This window comes from Protomyctophum parallelum (assembly GCF_964188405.1).
Source record: "Protomyctophum parallelum genome assembly, chromosome: 20".
Classification (NCBI taxonomy): domain Eukaryota; kingdom Metazoa; phylum Chordata; class Actinopteri; order Myctophiformes; family Myctophidae; genus Protomyctophum; species Protomyctophum parallelum.
The window spans coordinates 2,790,650-2,811,236 of record NC_139718.1 but is presented as its reverse complement, the minus strand read 5'-3'; the positions used below and the strand labels follow the sequence as shown (position 1 = coordinate 2,811,236).

The 20,587-nt window shown below is 46.9% G+C and overlaps 2 protein-coding genes across 4 annotated transcripts in view; one reads left to right on the top strand and one right to left on the bottom strand.

Moving 5' to 3' along the window:
• Positions 1-2,284: 2,284 nt before the first annotated feature.
• On the bottom strand, positions 2,285-3,943 carry LOC310878419 (man(5)GlcNAc(2)-PP-dolichol translocation protein RFT1-like; the record flags this gene model as incomplete). The annotated part of the gene is made up of 1 exon (XM_083792750.1): positions 2,285-3,943. One exon carries the CDS (start codon positions 3,941-3,943, stop codon positions 2,285-2,287), a length of 1,659 nt encoding a protein of 552 aa, XP_083648876.1.
• A 7,336-nt stretch (positions 3,944-11,279) lies between these two features.
• The window catches only part of mia2 (MIA SH3 domain ER export factor 2), a 31,095-nt gene continuing 21,787 nt past the window's right edge, over positions 11,280-20,587 (top strand). For 2 of the 3 annotated variants that reach the window (XR_014570825.1, XM_083791525.1), the window contains exons 1-5: positions 11,280-11,508; positions 15,536-15,667; positions 16,003-16,024; positions 18,232-18,320; positions 20,015-20,086. Coding sequence is in view for 2 of the 3 variants with exons in the window: in XM_083791525.1 (XP_083647651.1) it covers positions 11,401-11,508; positions 15,536-15,667; positions 16,003-16,024; positions 18,232-18,320; positions 20,015-20,086 (423 nt within the window). In the remaining variant the exon portion in view is untranslated. Of the gene's footprint in view, positions 11,509-15,535; positions 15,668-16,002; positions 16,025-16,779; positions 16,806-18,231; positions 18,321-20,014; positions 20,087-20,587 lie in introns of all 3 variants that reach the window. The other variant, XM_083791526.1, reaches the window with a different exon arrangement.

The window sequence follows — 20,587 nt, the reverse complement described above, 5'->3', positions numbered from 1 at the left end:
CATTAAATTAATACATTTGATCAACGTTTGCCTGTTATTTCTAGTAAATTCAGCAGGACAAAAATCACACCTGTGTGAAGTGAGGGGCGCTAATAATATTAAAGTGATGTAATGATGATGTCAAACAAACGGTGTCCAAACAAACATTGCGGGGGCATTCGAACATGGTCCTAAATATGTATCTTTTTTACAAAACAATATGGTGATTATTTACTATAGTCCTACTAGACCCCAAGAAATGACAAGAAATGGCCCCAAAAGATCACGGGATCTGTTGAATGTGACAAACTGACATATTGAGCCTATAAGACAGTACTCTACCTGCACATCCAGTAGATCCTGTGATCTTGTGTGGCCAGATGTAATTTCCTGGGGTCTAGTAGGACTATAGTAACTATTAATAAATAAATTGCAGTAAAGTTTTGTAAAAAAGGAGGTATTTAGCCCCATGTTCGAATGTCAAAAATAGCTAAAATCTCTAAAACGAAAGAAAGCAGCAAATGAAAAAGGTTTAACTCTCATCTTTTACTTTGTCTAATAACAACCTAAAACATCACGTTGTTGGATGCAGCTCTTAGAATCTTAGATTACACCAGACGGTTAGAGCGTCCGCCCTGAAACTGGGAGGTTGGGGGTTCTGTAAATATGGGACTCAATGCCTCCCTGCTTGGAACTCAGCATCAATGGGTTGGATTGGGGGGTCAGTCCCTGCTTGGCACTCAGCATCAATGGGTTGGATTGGGGGGTCAGTCCCTGCTTGGCACTCAGCATCAATGGGTTGGATTGGGGGGTCAGTCCCTGCTTGGCACTCAGCATCAAGGGGTTAGATTGGGGGGTCAGTCCCTGCTTGGCACTCAGCATCAATGGGTTGGATTGGGGGGTCAGTCCCTGCTTGGCACTCAGCATCAATGGGATGGATTGGGGAGAGGGAGTCAAATCAAACAATCTAAATGTATTCCAGACACGGCTGCAGGTCAGCGCTCCAAGAGATGGGTCAAATGTGGAGAACAAATTTCACTGCGGTAACGTGTGTGACAAATCGTACGACTTTTGACTTTGACTTTTGACTAAGACAAGCTTCTTCCCGCTGTGAGGCAGCAGCTGCGTCCTGACCAGAGACTTGGATATAGACAGAGTTACACAAACTGCGTTCACTTCATGGGGCTTCAGTCCAATGGAGGCTCTCCTACATAGACTCCTATTGGTCACTTCATGGGGCTTCAGTCCAATGGAGGCTCTCCTACATAGACTCCTAGTGGTCACTTCATGGGGCTTCAGTCCAATGAAGGCTCTCCTACATAGACTCCTCCTATTGGTCACTTCATGGGGCTTCAGTCCAATGGAGGCTCTCCTACATAGACTCCTATTGGTCACTTCATGGGGCTTCAGTCCAATGGAGGCTCTCCTACATAGACTTATATTGGTCACTTCATGGGGCTTCAGTCCAATGGAGGCTCTCCTACGTAGACTCCTATTGGTCACTTCATGGGGCTTCAGTCCAATGGAGGCTCTCCTACATAGACTCCTATTGGTCACTTCATGGGGCTTCAGTCCAATGGAGGCTCTCCTACATAGACTCCTCCTATTGGTCACTTCATGGGGCTTCAGTCCAATAAAGGCTCTCCTACGTAGACTCCTATTGGTCACTTCATGGGGCTTCAGTCCAATGGAGGCTCTCCTACATAGACTCCTATTGGTCACTTCATGGGGCTTCAGTCCAATGGAGGCTCTCCTACATAGACTCCTATTGGTCACTTCATGGGGCTTCAGTCCAATGGAGGCTCTCCTACATAGACTCCTATTGGTCACTTCATGGGGCTTCAGTCCAATGGAGGCTCTCCTACATAGACTTCTATTGGTCACTTCATGGGGCTTCAGTCCAATTAATGACCTTAAATCCCTTTATTTTAGATTGTTTTGTAGTAATAGTACAGCATAAACATTACAGAGACTGTAGTTGTCACTGTACAATACTTTAAAACAGTTTGTCATGTTGCACACATGCTTATAATTGCTCTTATTTGCGCCGTCCTCGTTGAAAACAATGTATTTCCAACTCCAGCTTGTCTCAGTTCAGGCTGCATGAACAGCTGTTTCTGCCCCCTCTATGTCGTTAACTCTTCTATTAGATGGCTCTGGGTTTCTGCCCCCTCTATGTCGTAACTCTTCTATTAGACGGCTCTGGGTTTCTGCCCCCTCTATGTCGTAACTCTTCTATTAGACGGCTCTGGGTTTCTGCCCCCTCTATGTCGTTAACACTTCCATTAGACGGCTCTGGGCCCGACTAGACGACTTTCTTCCCGTCGCTGTGTGGCAGCAGCTGCGTCCTGACGAAGGTCACCAGCTTGCGCTCGGTGCAGAGCACGGTGAGCAGCACGGCGGCCAGGCAGCCGGCGCCGACGCCCAGGTGGGCCGTCCTCCGCAGCCAGCCGCCGTCGCAGCAGAAGCGGCCCTCGGACGCGGCCGTGAGCGCGGCGCTCAGCGCCAGCACCGCCAGCAGCGCGGGCGAGGGCCGCAGGCCGCGCAGCGGCCGCCACTGGCTCTGGCGGAAGTAGCGGCGGATGTAGGCCAGGCCGTAGAGCGCGCGCAGCGCCACGCTGGCGCAGTTGGCCAGCACGAAGCCCAGGCTGCCGGCGGCGTGCGCCAGCGTGTACGCCAGCAGCAGGAAGGCGGCCGACGTGCCCAGCATGACCGGGCTGTACCAGTCCACCTCGCGGTGGCTCATGGCGGCGAACACGAAGCAGTCGGTGACGCCGCTGACGGCGAGGAGCAGCGCGTAGAGCGCGTAGCAGCGCAGCAGCGCGGGGCCCTCGCCGGCGCTCAGCGCGGGGCCGCCGTACGCGTCCAGCGCCAGCGTGGCGTAGGACCAGCCGAACACGGCCACCACCAGGCCGCCCACCAGCATCAGCTTCAGCAGGCACTCCAGGGCCTCGGCGGCCGCCGCCACCTCCTCGCGCTTCTGGTGGCGTGCGTCGTGGCCGCGCTCCAGCGCCTTGGCGAAGAACACGTAGAAGTTCTCGCCGACGGGCTGGAAGACGGCGCGTGCCGCCGCCGAGCCCAGGTTGGTGACGGCGTGGTAGACGCCGCGCTCGTCCAGGCCCAGCACCTTGGTCAGCGTCAGGTAGCGCTCGCCCTCCGCCAGCGCCTGCCGCAGCAGGGACTGCCAGAAGAAGCTAAGCGTCAGGCGGGCCATGGCGCGGTCGATCAGCGGGTCCCCGGGGTCCCTCCGCCACGGCAGCAGGTCCCACGCGGCGCGCACGGGGAAGAAGCGGCCGGCGCCGTGGCCGCCGCCTGAGCCGGCTCCGTCCGAGGAGGCCAGGAAGTGTCGGAAGTAGGCGCCGTAGCACAGCACCAGGAAGGCCGAGTACGCCAGCTGCGCCGCGGCGAAGATATACAGGCCCCAGCCGGGCGCCCACAGCACCAGCAGCACGGTCAGCGCGCACTTGGCCATCACGGCCAGGCTCTCGGCGACCACCTTGAGCGTGACGAACATGTGCGCCTGCGACAGCAGCCAGAAGGGCTCGGCCAGCAGCTCCAGCACGGCGGCCCAGGCGATGATCTGCACCGCGGGGCCGTAGTGCGGGACGGCGGCGGCGCCCGCCGCGGGCGCGTCCAGCAGGTACAGCCACACGGCCACCAGGAGCAGCGCCCACACCATGCCCAGCGGCAGCAGCACCAGCCACAGCAGGTTGATCACCTGCCGCCAGTTGTGGCCCGAGCCCGAGGCGCGGCTCAGGCAGGCGCGGCGGAAGGCCTCGCGCGACAGGAACACCAGCGTGCTGTAGAGCAGCGTCAGGCTGCTGTGGCACGCCTTCATCTCGCTGGACACCAGCCACAGCGTGAGGCCGTTCACCAGGAAGGTGAGCACGCGGAGCAGCACCTGCAGCGAGATGTTGTAGGACGCCAGCCGGGACGCCTTCCGCAGGATGCTCCGGGACGGCATCGTGGAGACTTTGACTCGACCTGCTCCCTATTTACGGACCTAGGGAGATTCCCCTTTCCTTCCTTCCTTCCTTGCTTGCTTTGTTCCTTCGTGCCTTCCTACGTTGGGATCAGGGGCGAAACAGGGCGATAGCGTTAGGTGGAGAAACAGGGCGATAGCGTTAGGTGGAGAAACAGGGCAATAGCGTTAGGTGGAGAAACAGGGCGATAGAGTTTAGGTGACAGAAATAAAACGGCCACGTTGGATGCTGCGTTGCGGTGACTACTGACCCAGCTGGATCGATACCTATAAGTTGAACAACGACACGTTGTCATGACTTGATGATGTAACGCAGGTCCGCCCCCAACGGACAGTGAAGTCAGAAGTGATGTTCGCGGTATCCCCTTTTATGCCCATATATGGAGTTCTTTGTCAGACATGCCAAAATACGGAGTCTATGCGGATGTCAGAATGATGTCAGAAGTCGGTGGGACAGACCCGTATTTAGGCATGCCCAAATATGGAGTCTGGCCCGGGCAGAGGCCTTGCGATGTCATGCAGCTGTGGTCCGGGCAGAGGCCTTTTGTGGTGGTTCTGAACAACCGTGTGTCCGACCGACGCACGGGCACTACACTACCTGTGGGGGTGTGGAACGCGTGTGCCGAATTTGAAGTTGTCGGGGCGAACTGTTCTCCAGTTGCAGACAGACGTACAGAGACTTGGTGCATTTATAGTTTGATAAATATACATTTATTTAATTCATTAGTTCCTTAATTCATGTGTGCCGTGACAAATAATTTGCTAGTGTGTGTTAAGTTTCTCATTGTGTGGATTTATTGTTATAGGTGAACTATAAGTAGTAGTAGTAGTAGTTATTACAAGTAAGACACGCAAACGCGGGAAGCGAACGCAGCTCGTGTGTGTGTGGTTGTGTGTGTGTGTGTGTGTGTGTGTGTGTGTGTGTGTGCTACAGCTGCGCCCTGTGTGTGTGTGTGTGTGTGTGTGTGTGTGTGTGTGTGTGTGCTACAGCTGCGCCCTCTGGTGGCGGGTGGGTGGTGTAACAGCGTGACACACACACACACAGACATTCAGCCCTTGCTGTCATAGTAAGTGGCTCACTGCGTTCGCAATAACTCCACTTGTCACTTTAAGTTAAATGCGCTCCGCTCTGCCAATGTGTGTGGCGTTTTACAATTGGTGACGTTGAGAATGGACCACTCCGGTGGGAGGGGTACAATGCTGCAATGCTTTTATTGGAGTTAAAAAAAACAAGCACATTCTTCATGTATCATCTATTCTACACACCGACATGACATAGTACAACTACTCATACATTGTTCACATATCATACAAGTATTATTTATAATACATTGTGAGAGACACTCTGCAGTATTTAGTCCCCCCCCCCCCCCCCCCCCCCCCCCCCACTATAAATGCTGAACATGGTTTGACCCTCTCGTCTCAGTGGCGTCATCACTTCACTGTTGCAGCTTGTTGCACGTCCGGTCTTGAGCGGATACGGAAACAGACCGTTTTGCTTTTTTGTTTGTGAGTGTGAAAACGACCGGATACAGGAGGGCGGGCTTTAGACCCACAATTTACTGTGACGAGGGTGTTGCCATGTCTGCTTATGGTAAGCGACTTTGGGCTTATTTCTGTGTAAAGTAGCTTTTTTGATTGATTGATTGATTGATTGATTGATTGATTGATTGATTGATTGATTGATTGATTGAAATATTTATTAACAGTTTGCAGAATTACAGTACATTTCAAGCACATACTCAATACAAAGACTGTGAGTGGACGACCCAATTAAGCATTACACTTGTTTACAACAGGGTCCACCATGTTCAATTCATCAAAACATTTAGAGACGTACAAATAGACACTTCTATATAGTTAAAGAACAGAACAGGATTTCATCATAAAGGAAGCAAAAAGGGAAAAGAAACATATAGAGTGAGGGGAAAAGGGGGGGGGGGGGGGGGGGGGGGGGGCGGTGGGGATTGATTGAACATGTTATTCACAGTATGTAGAAATAATAGGTACATGATTTCAAATGAAACTACAAGTCAATACAACAAGCTGATATATAAACCAGAAAAAGCACTAAGACTTGTTTTCATCAGGGTCCTCCATCTTCAATTCATCAGGACTTTTAAAGACGTACAAATATACAGTACACTTTTATGAAAAAACAGGGGAAAAAAAAACATGTACAGTTTGGGAAAGTAGGGCCGGAGTGTAACTTTTTTTTTTATAGGGGCCAGTTTCGAATTGAGAGCACTTATTTGGTCTTGTTGTTTCTGTTGTTAAAATGTTTAACAACAGAAACAAACGCGTCGCATGGAGGCTCGAGCTTGGGTTGGGAGCTTGTTTTTGTAGATCTGCTATTTTCTAAATCAATCCCCAGTATATGTAGAACTTTGACGGTGGAGAGGGCCACTATATTTTCACTCACTCACTCCCTAGGGCCATATATTACTGTCGTAGCAAAAATAGCCAATAGCGCTGCGACACGTTTTAAGCTTGTAGATCGGCTATTTTTGCTATATTCAAATTGGAATCCTGAAAATGTACATTTGAATGTAATTTCAAATGCCTTTAATTATCCGTGTGTTGAAGCATTGAGCTACTAATTTAGACTGAAGTAATTAAAGGTATATACAGTGATTTCACTCAAAAAACCTTAGGTTTCGTTTTTGGCTGTGGGACCCAGCCTTTCGTCCAATCAGGATAGAGAGTCAAAAACGAAACCTAAGGTTTTTTGACCCCCAGGGGTTAACTGGGGACAGGGTGGAACTCCTTATATGGCCAGCACACTCTATAGTAGGGAGGATTATCACAACAAAACAAAAAAATAAGTGATATTTGAATTAAGTGAAATCACTGAATATACCTTTAAAGCGGGTCATGTTTGCATGTTGTGGAATTGTAAACAGCTGGAACCAATATTATATCAGTATTCTGACATTAACCTGAGGGCCACATTAAGTGAAGGGGGGGGGGGGCCGCATGTGGCCCCCGGGCCGCCAGTTGCCCACCCCAGAATACAAGCTGACCCTCGAACGGACCGGTCGCACTTCAGAGAGCTCCCCAGACAACAGCGATTTTTAGCTATGTTTTCAACCTTTTCCGCCTTTTTCCTCCTCTTCATGCTATGGATTACGGACGCATACTTTAATTCAACATGGACCTTACACCACCAAGGAGAGATGGAACGTCACGGAATCGAAGCGGAGGAGTTTCACAGCGATTTTTACCTCCTAACTGGCGTTGAAAGTAAGCACATTTCTTTTGGGTCAGCAGCGATTCATGGCCTGTTAACAGCAAACCCGAATCGCAAGTACAAGCCCCCGACTGGCAAGATGGATCGCAGAACTGTGATTATTCTTTTCTTGTTACTATCGGGTGATATTCACTTCAATCCTGGACCGGTTACCCGATCACAAGCGAGACTGCACTCACAGCAGCAACTGGTGCTTCCGCAAACAACGAACGTTCCCATCGCAACGCGCCACGGCTTCCACGCCTTCCAGAGCGCCGCGAGCGCCTCGAGCGCCTCCCCCACGGAACGGACAACGGACGCAACTTCAAGATCAGCCCATGAACTGCAGACAACCAACGCCAGCGGACCCCCACATAACACCGCAGGCGTCTTGTTCGCCGAAGCCACCCCAGCGGCAGTGATCATGGATCTGAACGAGGAACACCACCCCCTCCCCAACACCCACAGTCAACCCAGGACTACAGAGGATAATAGACCACCACCCTCCCCCATTCCCACCCCAGCCACGGACCCAGACATCAGGATGAATCTGACCTGGCCTACAGACATGTCCAGACATGTTCAGACATGTTCAGACATGTTCAACGGCGACACCCACATTCCACCGCCCCTCCCCATTCACACCTCAGCCACGGACATTCCACCGCCCATCCTCAGTCACACCTCTGACTACTTCAACACAGACGAAATTAACACAATCGTCGCATCCAACGGCCTTCACTTGTTTCATTTGAATGTGAATAGCTTGAGTCCCAAACTAGCTGAGATCAGACATCTGTTCCAAAACGGTAAGGCAAACATACTGTGTTTCTCTGAAACTAAACTTGATGAGTCTACTAAAGACCCAGAGATTGAAATAGAAAATTACTCAGTCATTAGAAATGACAGAAACAGACATGGTGGTGGCGTGTGCATGTATATTCACCAAGATACTGAATACATTACTCGTACTGACTTGCAGCATGATGAAATTGAAACTGTGTGGGTTGAATTAATTTTCAAAAATGCTAAATCAGTATTAGTGGGCACCGTCTATAGACCCCCTGATCAGAATGAGTTCTATGATATACTTGAGGGGTGCTTAGCTGGGGAGGAATGTGTAGAGAAAATCCTGATTGGCGACTACAATACGGATATGCGTCGTAAGGAAGCTCCTGTGTTCAAGTCATTTAGTCGGTTTTGTGATCTGCATGGTGTCAGTCAGCTAATTACCCAACCCACAAGAGTGTGTGATTCTACTCAAACTGTCATTGATCTCATTCTGACCTCGGACAAATCCAGAATCTCAAAGAAAGGGGTTATTGTATGTGGGCTCAGTGATCATTTTATGATTTTCTGTACCCGCAAAATACAAAAACTAAAGTTTGACTGTCACAAAACAGTCATATCTAGGGACCTCAAAACCTACTCTAGTGAGGCCTTTAACCTGGAACTGGAGAATCTGGATTGGTCCGATGTGCTCAGGAGCTCACTAGTCGAAGAAGCATGGCTTGGCTTTAAAACCAAATTTACATCAGTACTAAACATCATGGCTCCTTTGAGAACCGTCAGGGTCAAAACCCGCTCGGAGCCATGGATGAATTCGGACATACTGACTGCAATGAAAGCCAGAGACAACAAATGCTCTGAACTTCTTAAATGCAAGTCCAAACTAGCCAAGTGCAAGCGCTTCGACAGTGATCTCCAAACCAAACTGCACAACCTAAAAGCCCAGTGTAACAAGCTAAGAAACGGTGTAATTGCCATGACCAAATCAGCCAAATGTAACTTTATCAATGATAAAGCCGAGGAAATCAAAAACAATCCTCGGGAGCTATGGAAGTTACTAAACAACCAACTAGGCTGTGGTCGGAAACTAAAAACCAGGTTTACTAACATAAACATCAAATTGAATAACACCCTCATCACTGACAAACTCGATGTAGCCAACCACTTGAACATCTTCTTTACAAACATTGCAACAAAGCTGGTTAGCAAACTGCCCTCCCACTCTGGGCGTTTTGGTGTAGAGCACATCAAAGCCTTCTACAAAAACCTTGGTGTTTGTAAAGATGATTTTAAAATGGCAATGGTAACAACCGAGGAGGTACTTAAAAAACTGAGTGCCCTCCAACCCCACAAGGCCACTGGCCATGACAATATTCCCTCCAAATTTCTCAGAGACTCAGCCTTTTCCATAGCTCCAGTCATCACCCACATAGTTAACCTCTCCATCAAACAGGGACAGGTCCCCCAAGATTTTAAACTGGCCAAAGTAACCCCCTTGTACAAAAAAGGGAGTAAATTAGAACCCGGCAACTACCGCCCTATTTCTATTCTAAGCTCCATCTCGAAAGTGATGGAAAAAATAGTCTATGAACAGGTTGAAAAGTATCTTGCCACTAATAAATTGCTGTACGAGTTCCAATCTGGCTTCAGAACATCCCACTCCACTGACACATGCCTCCTCTATTTGAGCGATCACATCAAACACGAGGTGGATGCTGGAAAATACTGCGGCATGGTCATGCTGGACCTCCAAAAGGCTTTTGACACCGTGAACCACTCCATACTGGTTAACAAGCTTAAAGCTATTGGTTTTGATAGCACATCAGTGAGCTGGATGCAATCCTACCTGGAGGGGAGAGAACAGATGGTGGAGGTGAACGGAACACTGTCCCCTCCCCTCCCAGTGAGCTGTGGTGTCCCACAAGGAAGCATACTAGGGCCTTTACTGTTCCTAATTTATGTTAACGACATGACTTCAGCTTGTGACTGCAACTTGTTCCTGTTCGCAGATGACTCAGCACTGCTGGTCTCGGACAGGAACAAACTGCAGGTTGAAAAGACCCTCAGCTCTGAACTCGGTAGAATCTGCACCTGGCTCGCTGATAACAAACTATCCTTACACCTGGGAAAAACTGAATCCATCCTCTTCGGATCAAATAGTAAACTCAGCAAGGCAGATGGCTTCTTGGTTAGAGTGGGTGACAATATTATCACACGAAAAGATCAAATTACCTACCTAGGTTCCATCCTGGAGGCTAATCTTTCCGGTGATAAAATGGCCACCAACGTAATCAAAAAAGTCAATCAAAGAACAAGATTCCTTTACAGGATCTCCTCACTGGTCAGCAAAAACACCTTGAAGACCTTAACAGGAGCCCTCGTACAAGGTTTCTTTGACTATGCATCCACCTCTTGGTACCACAGCACCTCAAAGGCCCTTAAAACAAGGCTCCAGACCTCCCAAAACAAACTGGTCAGGCTCCTACTTGGCCTCACCCCCCGAACCCACCTCACCCCTGCCCACTTTGACAGGCTGGGATGGCTTAGGGTCGTCGACAGAGTACAGCATCTTGCAATGGGTCTGGTCCACAAGATTCGATACACCACCAAGATACCCATGTACCTGTCTAAATACTTCCTTAATGTAAACGAAGTCCACACCCACAACACCAGAGGGAGTGCAACAAACCATGTACAACCCAGATTCGGCACAAACAAGGGACTAAATTCTTTTCGCTCCTATGCCACCAAAATGTGGAACGCCCTACCAACAGTCATTAAGACATGTGAATCCCTTGACTCCTTCAAAACCGCTCTCAAAGGGCACCTACGGATGGCTGCAATTCGAAACTGGCCTCTGTAAAATCTGAATCCCCCCCACCCCATTTCCCTCACTGTATATTGTATATTGTATATTTTCCCAGTGCTTGTATATTTTCCCTTTTTTGCTTCCCATATGATGAATTCCTGTTCTGTTCTTTAGCTACATAGAAATGTCTATTTGTATGTCTCTAAATGGTTGTATGTCTTTAAATGTTTTGATGAATTGAACAATGTGGACCCTGTTGTAAACAAGTGTAATGCTTAATTGGGTCGTCCACTCACAGTTGACAGTCTTTGTATTGAGTTTGTGCTTAAAATGTACTGTAAATTCTACAAACTGTTAATAAATATTTCAATCAATCAATCAAACCCTGATTGTAGTTGCTTCTTCTGGGCTTGTTTTCATAGACCCGGGCTGCTTATTTCTCTCACACAATCTGGCAACACTGTAATGTTGACATTGTCAGCCAGCCGGCCGGGGCTGTTAGTGTCCACCTCATCATTATTATTATTACCTCCACACCAATGACAAACAAAACATTACTTTATTTATTCAGTCAAATGAAAGAATTAAAGTAACGGAAGACAAAGACCCAACATGGCGGAAGAACAGAGCGTGGCCGCGGCGGTGTGCATGCCGCCGCGGGGCGACTTCAGCCCGGCGGCGGAGAACTACTACAGCCGGGCGGTGGAGACGGTGCTGGATGTATGTGGTGTTGTTAGCATGTAGCATGATAGCCTCGACGTTCACACTACTGTCTGTTGTTAGCATGTAACATTAGCATGCTATCCTGGGTGTATGTGGCACTGTGTGTGTGTGTGTGTGTGTGTGTGTGTGTGTGTGTGTGTGTGTGTGTGTGTGTGTGTGTGTGTGTGTGTGTGTGTGTGTGTGTGTGTGTGTGTGTGTGTGTGTGTGTGTGTGTGTGTGTGTGTGTGTTAGCATGTAGCATGTATGTAACAGACTGGAGAATAATGACAGTACATTTCAAGCACAACTCAGTTCAGAACTGTTGACAGTGTGTACGACGCCATACACATTACAGTATTACACACACGTTTGATTGAATGATTATGATCGAAATATAGTTCATTAATATAACGAAGCACAGTAAATTATTATACAAGGTCTGCTAAATGGGATTTAATTTACCCCAGAAAGCACTATGGCTTGTGGTCCTTTCTTTTGTACTCAAATATCGTACTTTTGTTGTGATGGTGTGACATCTGTTGTCCCGTGTGAACTCTGTGTGTGTGTGTGTGTGTGTGTGTGTGTGTGTGTGTGCGCGCGCGCGCGCGCGTGCCTGTTTGATTGATTGATTGTAGTATGTATTTACAGTTTGCATAATGACAGTACATTTCAAGCACAACTCAATACAAAAACTGTTAACTGTGTGTGAGTGGACGACACCATAAAGCATTACACTTGTTTACAAGAGGGTCCACCTTGTTCAATTAACCATAACATTTGGAGACGTACAAATATACACTTCTATATAGCCAAAAACAGGAAATCATCGCAAAAAGGGGGGAAAAAACATATACAGTGAGGGGGAATGGGGGGGGGATTTTACGAGGGCCAGTTTCGAATTGCAGGTGCCCTTTGAGAGCGGTTTGGAAGAAGTCAAGGGATTCACACGTCTTAATGACAGTTGGTAGGGGCGTTCCACATTTGTGTGTATGTGTGCGTGTACATGTAAACTGCAGTGGATGTTGTCGGATCTGATGTGAGTGAGCATCTGTGACTGTCTGTGAGCAGCTTGTAGATCAGTCAGATATACATTGATTATGTATTGATTGATAACGTGTTCTTTGCTGTGAATGATGGTTGATCTGTATCAGTCTGTTTCAGCTGATACTACAGTTGAACCATGTGATCTCTACTGTCAGAGCAGGTGTGTGTGTGTGTGTGTGTGTGTGTGTGTGTGTGTGAGTGTGTGTGTGTGTGTGTGTGTGTGTGTGTGTTTTGTGTGTGCGTGTCCCTTTGTTCTCTCAATCCTAAAGCAGTGAAACGGCAGTTTTCTTGTGCTTCTTGCAGGCGTTGCTGCTACTATCATTTCCTTCTCTTTTGCAATTCCCTTGTGCAATGCCTATTGACAAAAGCATGGTTTTCAACCCTTTTCATATCTTATCAAAGTCCATTATTTTGTTCAACATTTGAGCCGCGGACCACCATTTGATGACATTTAGCCTCTCAGACCCAAAACTAAAAAATATGTTGTTGTCATTGGATGAGATTTTGTCCATAATCTCATGCTGCACCATTAGCCCATTCTGAACGGGAACCCATTTTGGTGTTAGCATCATGTCATGCTTTAGCTATTGAAAAATAGCAGATCTACAAGCTCAAAGCGCGCCACCGAGTGGCGCGCTATGAGCTTGTAGGTCTGCTATTTTTGAAAAATTTGAAGAACGACTGACATTTTTAGAATCTGATCTCAGGTCAGAATAGGTTAATCAGACCAGTGTGTGTCCAGTGGAAACCTCGTATGAATCTGATCTCAGGTCAGAATGGATTAGGAGAGACTACGGGCAAATGTCGATCAAAATAACAATTATTCTACATTCTCTAATCGTGTAGACTTCTTGTTAAATTATTATACAGTTGAGAGCGTAAAATGAAACCAAATAGACATAAGGGTTCTATACACTCTATAAGGGTCCATTTGGTTAGCAACTCATTTAGCTGGGGACCACCTGGAGCCTTCCACTCAAACAGTGGTCCACCACCATGACACACCACCACAACTTTATTGTGATCGTTTACATTTTCAACTTTATTGTCACGTCACAGCTTTACAGCTTTAGAGTGTAGTGTGTGCTGCTATAAACAAGGTCAATAGTCACATGAGCATAGAGTGCAGAGAGAGCGATGTAGTGCCTCAAAGAAGCTAATAGACTAAGTAAATAATGAACATAGCATGTATTAGAGAGGTACATTTCTGGTGTTGACTTTTCTAGTTTCAGTCAGGTGCTAGAGACTCTTTTATAAGTCTCTATGTAGGATGTGTGGAGCGTTGTCCAGGGTGTTTTAGGGAAGGGAGGAGAGTCTGGGACGTGTGGAGCGTTGTCCAGGGTGTTTTAGGGAAGGGAGAAGAGTTCTGGGACGTGTGGAGCGTTGTCCAGGGTGTTTTAGGGAAGGGAGAAGAGTTCTGGGACGTGTGGAGCGTTGTCCAGGGTGTTTTAGGGAAGGGAGAAGAGTTCTGGGACGTGTGGAGCGTTGTCCAGGGTGTTTTAGAGAAGGGAGAAGAGTCTGGGACGTGTGGAGCGTTGTCCAGGTTGTTTTAGAGAAGGGAGAAGAGTCTGGGACGTGTGGAGCGCTGTCCAGGGTGTTTTGGAGAAGGGAGAAGAGTCTGGGACGCGTGGAGCGTTGTCCAGGATGTTTTAGAGAAGGGAGAAGAGCCTGGGACGTGTGGAGCATTGTCCAGGGTGTTTTAGAGAAGGGAGGAGAGTCTGGGACGTGTGGAGCGTTGTCCAGGATGTTTTAGAGAAGGGAGAAGAGCCTGGGACGTGTGGAGCATTGTCCAGGGTGTTTTAGAGAAGGGAGGAGAGTCTAGGACGTGTGGAGCGTTGTCCAGGATGTTTTAGAGAAGGGAGAAGAGCCTGGGACGTGTGGAGCATTGTCCAGGGTGTTTTAGAGAAGGGAGGAGAGTCTGGGACGCGTGGAGCATTGTCCAGGGTGTTTTAGAGAAGGGAGGAGAGTCTGGGACGCATGGAGTGTTGTCCAGGATGTTTTAGAGAAGGGAGAAGAGCCTGGGACGTGTGGAGCATTGTCCAGGGTGTTTTAGAGAAAGGAGGAGAGTCTGGGACGTGTGGAGCGTTGTCCAGGGTGTTTTAGAGAAGGGAGAAGAGTCTTGGACGTGTGGAGCGTTGTCCAGGGTGTTTTAGAGAAGGGAGAAGAGTCTGGGACGTGTGGAGCGTTGTCCAGGGTGTTTTAGAGAAGGGAGAAGAGCCTGGGACGTGTAGAGTGTTGTCCAGGGTGTTTTAGAGAAGGGAGAAGAGTCTGGGACGTGTGGAGCGTTGTCCAGGGTGTTTTAGAGAAGGGAGAAGAGTCTGGGACGTGTGGAGCGTTGTCCAGGGTGTTTTAGGGAAGGGAGAAGAGTCTGGGACGTGTGGAGCGTTGTCCAGGGTGTTTTAGAGAAGGGAGAAGAGTCTGAGACGCGTGGAGCATTGTCCAGGGTGTTTTAGAGAAGGAAGCAGAGTTTGGGACGTGTGGAGTGTTTGTTGTCCAGGGTGTTTTAGAGAAGGGAGAAGAGTCTGGGACTTGTGGAGCGTTGTCCAGGGTGTTTTAGAGAAGGGAGAAGAGTCTGGGACGCGTGGAGCGTTGTCCAGGGTGTTTTAGAGAAGGGAGAAGAGTCTTGGACGTGTGGAGCGTTGTCCAGGGTGTTTTAGAGAAGGGAGAAGAGTCTGGGACGTGTGGAGCGTTGTCCAGGGTGTTCTAGAGAAGGGAGAAGAGTCTGGGACGTGTGGAGCGTTGTCCAGGGTGTTTTAGAGAAGGGAGAAGAGTCTGGGACGCGTGGAGCGTTGTCCAGGGTGTTTTAGAGAAGGGAGAAGAGTCTGGGACGCGTGGAGCGTTGTCCAGGGTGTTTTAGAGAAGGGAGAAGAGTCTGGGACGTGTGGAGCGTTGTCCAGGGTGTTTTAGAGAAGGGAGAAGAGTCTGGGACGTGTGGAGCGTTGTCCAGGGTGTTTTGGGGACTTTGAATGACCAGAGATATATCCCTCCCCTCCCCCCTCAGGTGGTGTCGGCGCTGCCTGATGACATCAGGCCAGGACCAGACGTGTACGGGTTGCCATGGGAGCCGGTGATCGTGTCCAGCCTGGTCGGCCTGATCACATTAATGATGTTCAGCTGTCGCTGCTATAGCTCTGTAAGCACACACACGCACACACACACACGCACACACACACACGCACACACACACACACACACACACACACACACACACACACACACACACACACACACTTTTCTGTTGTTTCTTAAATCAATACCTGCCATTTATGATGACAGATCTAACTGTATTATGGTCTGTCTCTCTCTCTCTCTCTCTCTCTCTCTCTCTGTCTCTCTGTCTCTGTCTCTGTCTCTGTCTCTGTCTCTGTCTCTGTCTCTGTCTCTGTCTCTGTCTCTGTCTCTGTCTCTGTCTCTCTCTCTCTCTCTCTCTCTCTCTCTCTCTCTCTCTCTCTCTCTCTCTCTCCACAGGTCAAGAGCAGGATGTATAGAAGTAAGTGTCCATTAGCTGTTCATGACCTCAGTGACCTCACACAGTTTTAGTTCAATCATTACATCAAAGCTGCATTAGAAATATGACATATTTCCATTAGTAAAATAAGAGAGGTAAGGCTGTGAAGGTAGCAGAGCTGTAATAATAATAATAATACTGTATCCTAGGTAAGGAGAGGCACATGGGTGTGAAGGTAGCAGAGCAATAATAATAATAATAATAATATTAATGTGTCCTAGGTAAGGAGAGGCACATGGGTGTGAAGGTAGCAGAGCAATAATAATAATAATATTAATGTATCCTAGGTAAGGAGAGGCACATGGGTGTGAAGGTAGCAGAGCAATAATAATAATAATAATAATAATATTAATGTGTCCTAGGTAAGGAGAGGCACATGGGTGTGAAGGTAGCAGAGCAATAATAATAATAATAATAATATTAATGTATCCTAGGTAAGGAGAGGCACATGGGTGTGAAGGTAGCAGAGCTGTAATAATAATAATAATAATATTAATGTGTCCTAGGTAAGGAGAGGCACATGGGTGTGAAGGTAGCAGAGCTGTAATAATAATAATAATAATATTAATATTAATGTATCCTAGGTAAGGAGAGACACATGGGTGTGAAGGTAGCAGAGCTGTAATAATAATAATAATAATAATACTGTATCCTAGGTAAGGAGAGGCACATGGGTGTGAAGGTAGCAGAGCTGTAATAATAATAATAATAATAATAATAATAATACTGTATCCTAGGTAAGGAGAGACACATGGGTGTGAAGGTAGCAGAGCTGTAATAATAATAATAATAATAATAATATTAATGTATCCTAGGTAAGGAGAGGCACATGGGTGTGAAGGTAGCAGAGCTGTAATAATAATAATAATAATAATATTAATGTATCCTAGGTAAGGAGAGGCACATGGGTGTGAAGGTAGCAGAGCTGTAATAATAATAATATTAATAATATTAATGTATCCTAGGTAAGGAGAGACACATGGGTGTGAAGGTAGCAGACCTATAATAATAATAATAATAATAATAATAATAATGTATCCTAGGTAAGGAGAGACACATGGGTGTGAAGGTAGCAGAGCAGTAATAATAATAATATTAATAATATTAATGTATCCTAGGTAAGGAGAGACACATGGGTGTGAAGGTAGCAGAGCAATAATAATAATAATAATAATAAAACTGTATCCTAGGTAAGGAGAGGCACATGGGTGTGAAGGTAGCAGAGCAATAATAATAATAATAATAATAATGTATCCTAGGTAAGGAGAGACACATGGGTGTGAAGGTAGCAGAGCAATAATAATAATAATAATAATAATAATAATGTATCCTAGGTAAGGAGAGACACATGGGTGTGAAGGTAGCAGAGCTGTAATAATAATAATAATAATATGAATGTATCCTAGGTAAGGAGAGACACATGGGTGTGAAGGTAGCAGAGCAATAATAATAATAATAATAATAATACTGTATCCTAGGTAAGGAGAGACACATGGCTGTGAAGGTAGCAGAGCAATAATAATAATAATAATAATAATACTGTATCCTAGGTAAGGAGAGACACATGGCTGTGAAGGTAGCAGAGCAATAATAATAATAATAATAATAATACTGTATCCTAGGTAAGGAGAGGCACATGGGTGTGAAGGTAGCAGAGCAATAATAATAATAATAATAATAATACTGTATCCTAGGTAAGGAGAGGCACATGGGTGTGAAGGTAGCAGAGCTGTAATAATAATAATAATATTAATGTATCCTAGGTAAGGAGAGACACATGGGTGTGAAGGTAGCAGAGCTGTAATAATAATAATAATAATATTAATGTATCCTAGGTAAGGAGAGACACATGGGTGTGAAGGTAGCAGAGCTGTAATAATAATAATAATAATAATGTATCCTAGGTAAGGAGAGACACATGGGTGTGAAGGTAGCAGAGCTGTAATAATAATAATACTGTATCCTAGGTAAGGAGAGGCACATGGGTGTGAAGGTAGCAGAGCTATATTAATAATAATAATAATATTAATGTATCCTAGGTAAGGAGAGGCACATGGGTGTGAAGGTAGCAGAGCTGTAATAATAATAATTATAATAATAATATTAATGTATCCTAGGTAAGGAGAGACACATGGGTGTGAAGGTAGCAGAGCTGTAATAATAATAATAATAATATTAATGTATCCTAGGTAAGGAGAGGCACATGGGTGTGAAGGTAGCAGAGCTGCTGAATGAGAAATGCAAAGTCCTGGAGACTCTGAGCAGGTGTCAACACGAGGTCAGTATGAACCTGCTGTTAGGACCCTCATCGTCAGCTCCTCAACTACCATTTACTGCCCTGGAATAGTTGTGTAATTAATATAGGACAGTGGTTTTCATGCCTTTTCATGTCAAGGTCCATGTTTTATTTATTCAGCATTTGAGCCACGGACCACCATTTGATGACATTTAGCCTCTCAGACCCATTTGAGCCACGGAACCACCATTTGATGACATTTAGCCTCTCAGACCCATTTGAGCCACGGACCACCATCTGATGACATTTAGCCTCTCAGACCCATTTGAGCCACGGACCACCATTTGATGACATTTAGCCTCTCAGACCCATTTGAGCCACGGACCACCATTTGATGACATTTAGCCTCTAAGACCCATTTGAGCCACGGACCACCATCTGATGACATTTAGCCTCTCAGACCCATCTGAGCCACGGAACCACCATCTGATGACATTTAGCCTCTCAGACCCATCTGAGCCACGGACCACCATCTGATGACATTTAGCCTCTCAGACCCATTTGAGCCACGGACCACCATCTGATGACATTTAGCCTCTCAGACCCATTTGAGCCACGGAACCACCATCTGATGACATTTAGCCTCTCAGACCCATCTGAGCCACGGACCACCATCTGATGACATTTAGCCTCTCAGACCCATTTGAGCCACGGACCACCATCTGATGACATTTAGCCTCTCAGACCCATCTGAGCCACGGACCACCATCTGATGACATTTAGCCTCTCAGACCCATTTGAGCCACGGACCACCATCTGATGACATTTAGCCTCTAAGACCCATTTGAGCCACGGACCACCATCTGATGACATTTAGCCTCTCAGACCCATTTGAGCCACGGACCACCATCTGATGACATTTAGCCTCTCAGACCCATCTGAGCCACGGACCACCATTTGATGACATTTAGCCTCTCAGACCCATCTGAGCCACGGAACCACCATTTGATGACATTTAGCCTCTCAGACCCATTTGAGCCACGGACCACCATCTGATGACATTTAGCCTCTCAGACCCATTTGAGCCACGGACCACCATCTGATGACATTTAGCCTCTCAGACCCATTTGAGCCACGGACCACCATCTGATGACATTTAGCCTCTCAGACCCATTTGAGCCACGGACCACCATCTGATGACATTTAGCCTCTAAGACCCATTTGAGCCACGGACCACCATCTGATGACATTTAGCCTCTCAGACCCATTTGAGCCACGGACCACCATCTGATGACATTTAGCCTCTCAGACCCATCTGAGCCACGGACCACCATCTGATGACATTTAGCCTCTAAGACCCATTTGAGCCACGGACCACCATCTGATGACATTTAGCCTCTCAGACCCATTTGAGCCACGGACCACCATCTGATGACATTTAGCCTCTCACCCAAACTTGTTTTAGAATATTGTTGTTGTTGTTGGACAACATTTTGTCCACAATTCCATGCTGTATTGATGTTGGAGAGAATAGGAGAGACAACGGAGAGACACTCGTTGTTCTGAAAGGGAGGGACCTTTCAGAACAACGAGTGGCCCAGGAAATTAATCCCAATGCATTTTTCCCATAGGCATTTCAAAACGTATTTATTTAAAAATGTGTCTGTGTGATGTGTCTGTGTGATGTGTCTGTGTTCAGTGTGATTATAATGTGTCTGTGTGATGTGTCTGTCCAGTATGATGACTTGGAGATGACGTTGAGAGACAGCGGCGTTTTGGCTCAGACTGAGAAGACTGAACATCTGGAGGTAAGAGAGACACGCTTTGACATTTCATACGGCTATCATTTAATCGGCGCGACCTCATTGGGCCGCTGTGGGTCATTGGAGCAACCTCATTGGCCGCTGCAATTCATTGGAGCGACCTCATTGGCTGCTGCGGTTCATTGGTCATTACCAGTCAGAAACGTTGAGAGCTTGATCCAGATGTTGGTGTTAAAGTTTGTGATTTGTCCTCCAGGCTGCACGGTGTGTTACTGTAGTTCACATGACACGCCCCTAAAAATATATATATTTATATTAAATATTTTTGCATCTGTCACTTTTTAATTGAATTAATGTGCCTTGATTGATTGACATCAAAGATGGCCTGTCAGCTCAAACCAATACGTGCACACAAACATCAGTAGCATTACAAGGTTATTATTAACCCATTCTGGGCGGGAACCCCTTTTGAGGTTTTGTCAAGCATTATGTTATACTTTGGCTATTGAAAAATAGCAGATATACAAGCTCACAGCGCGGCACCGT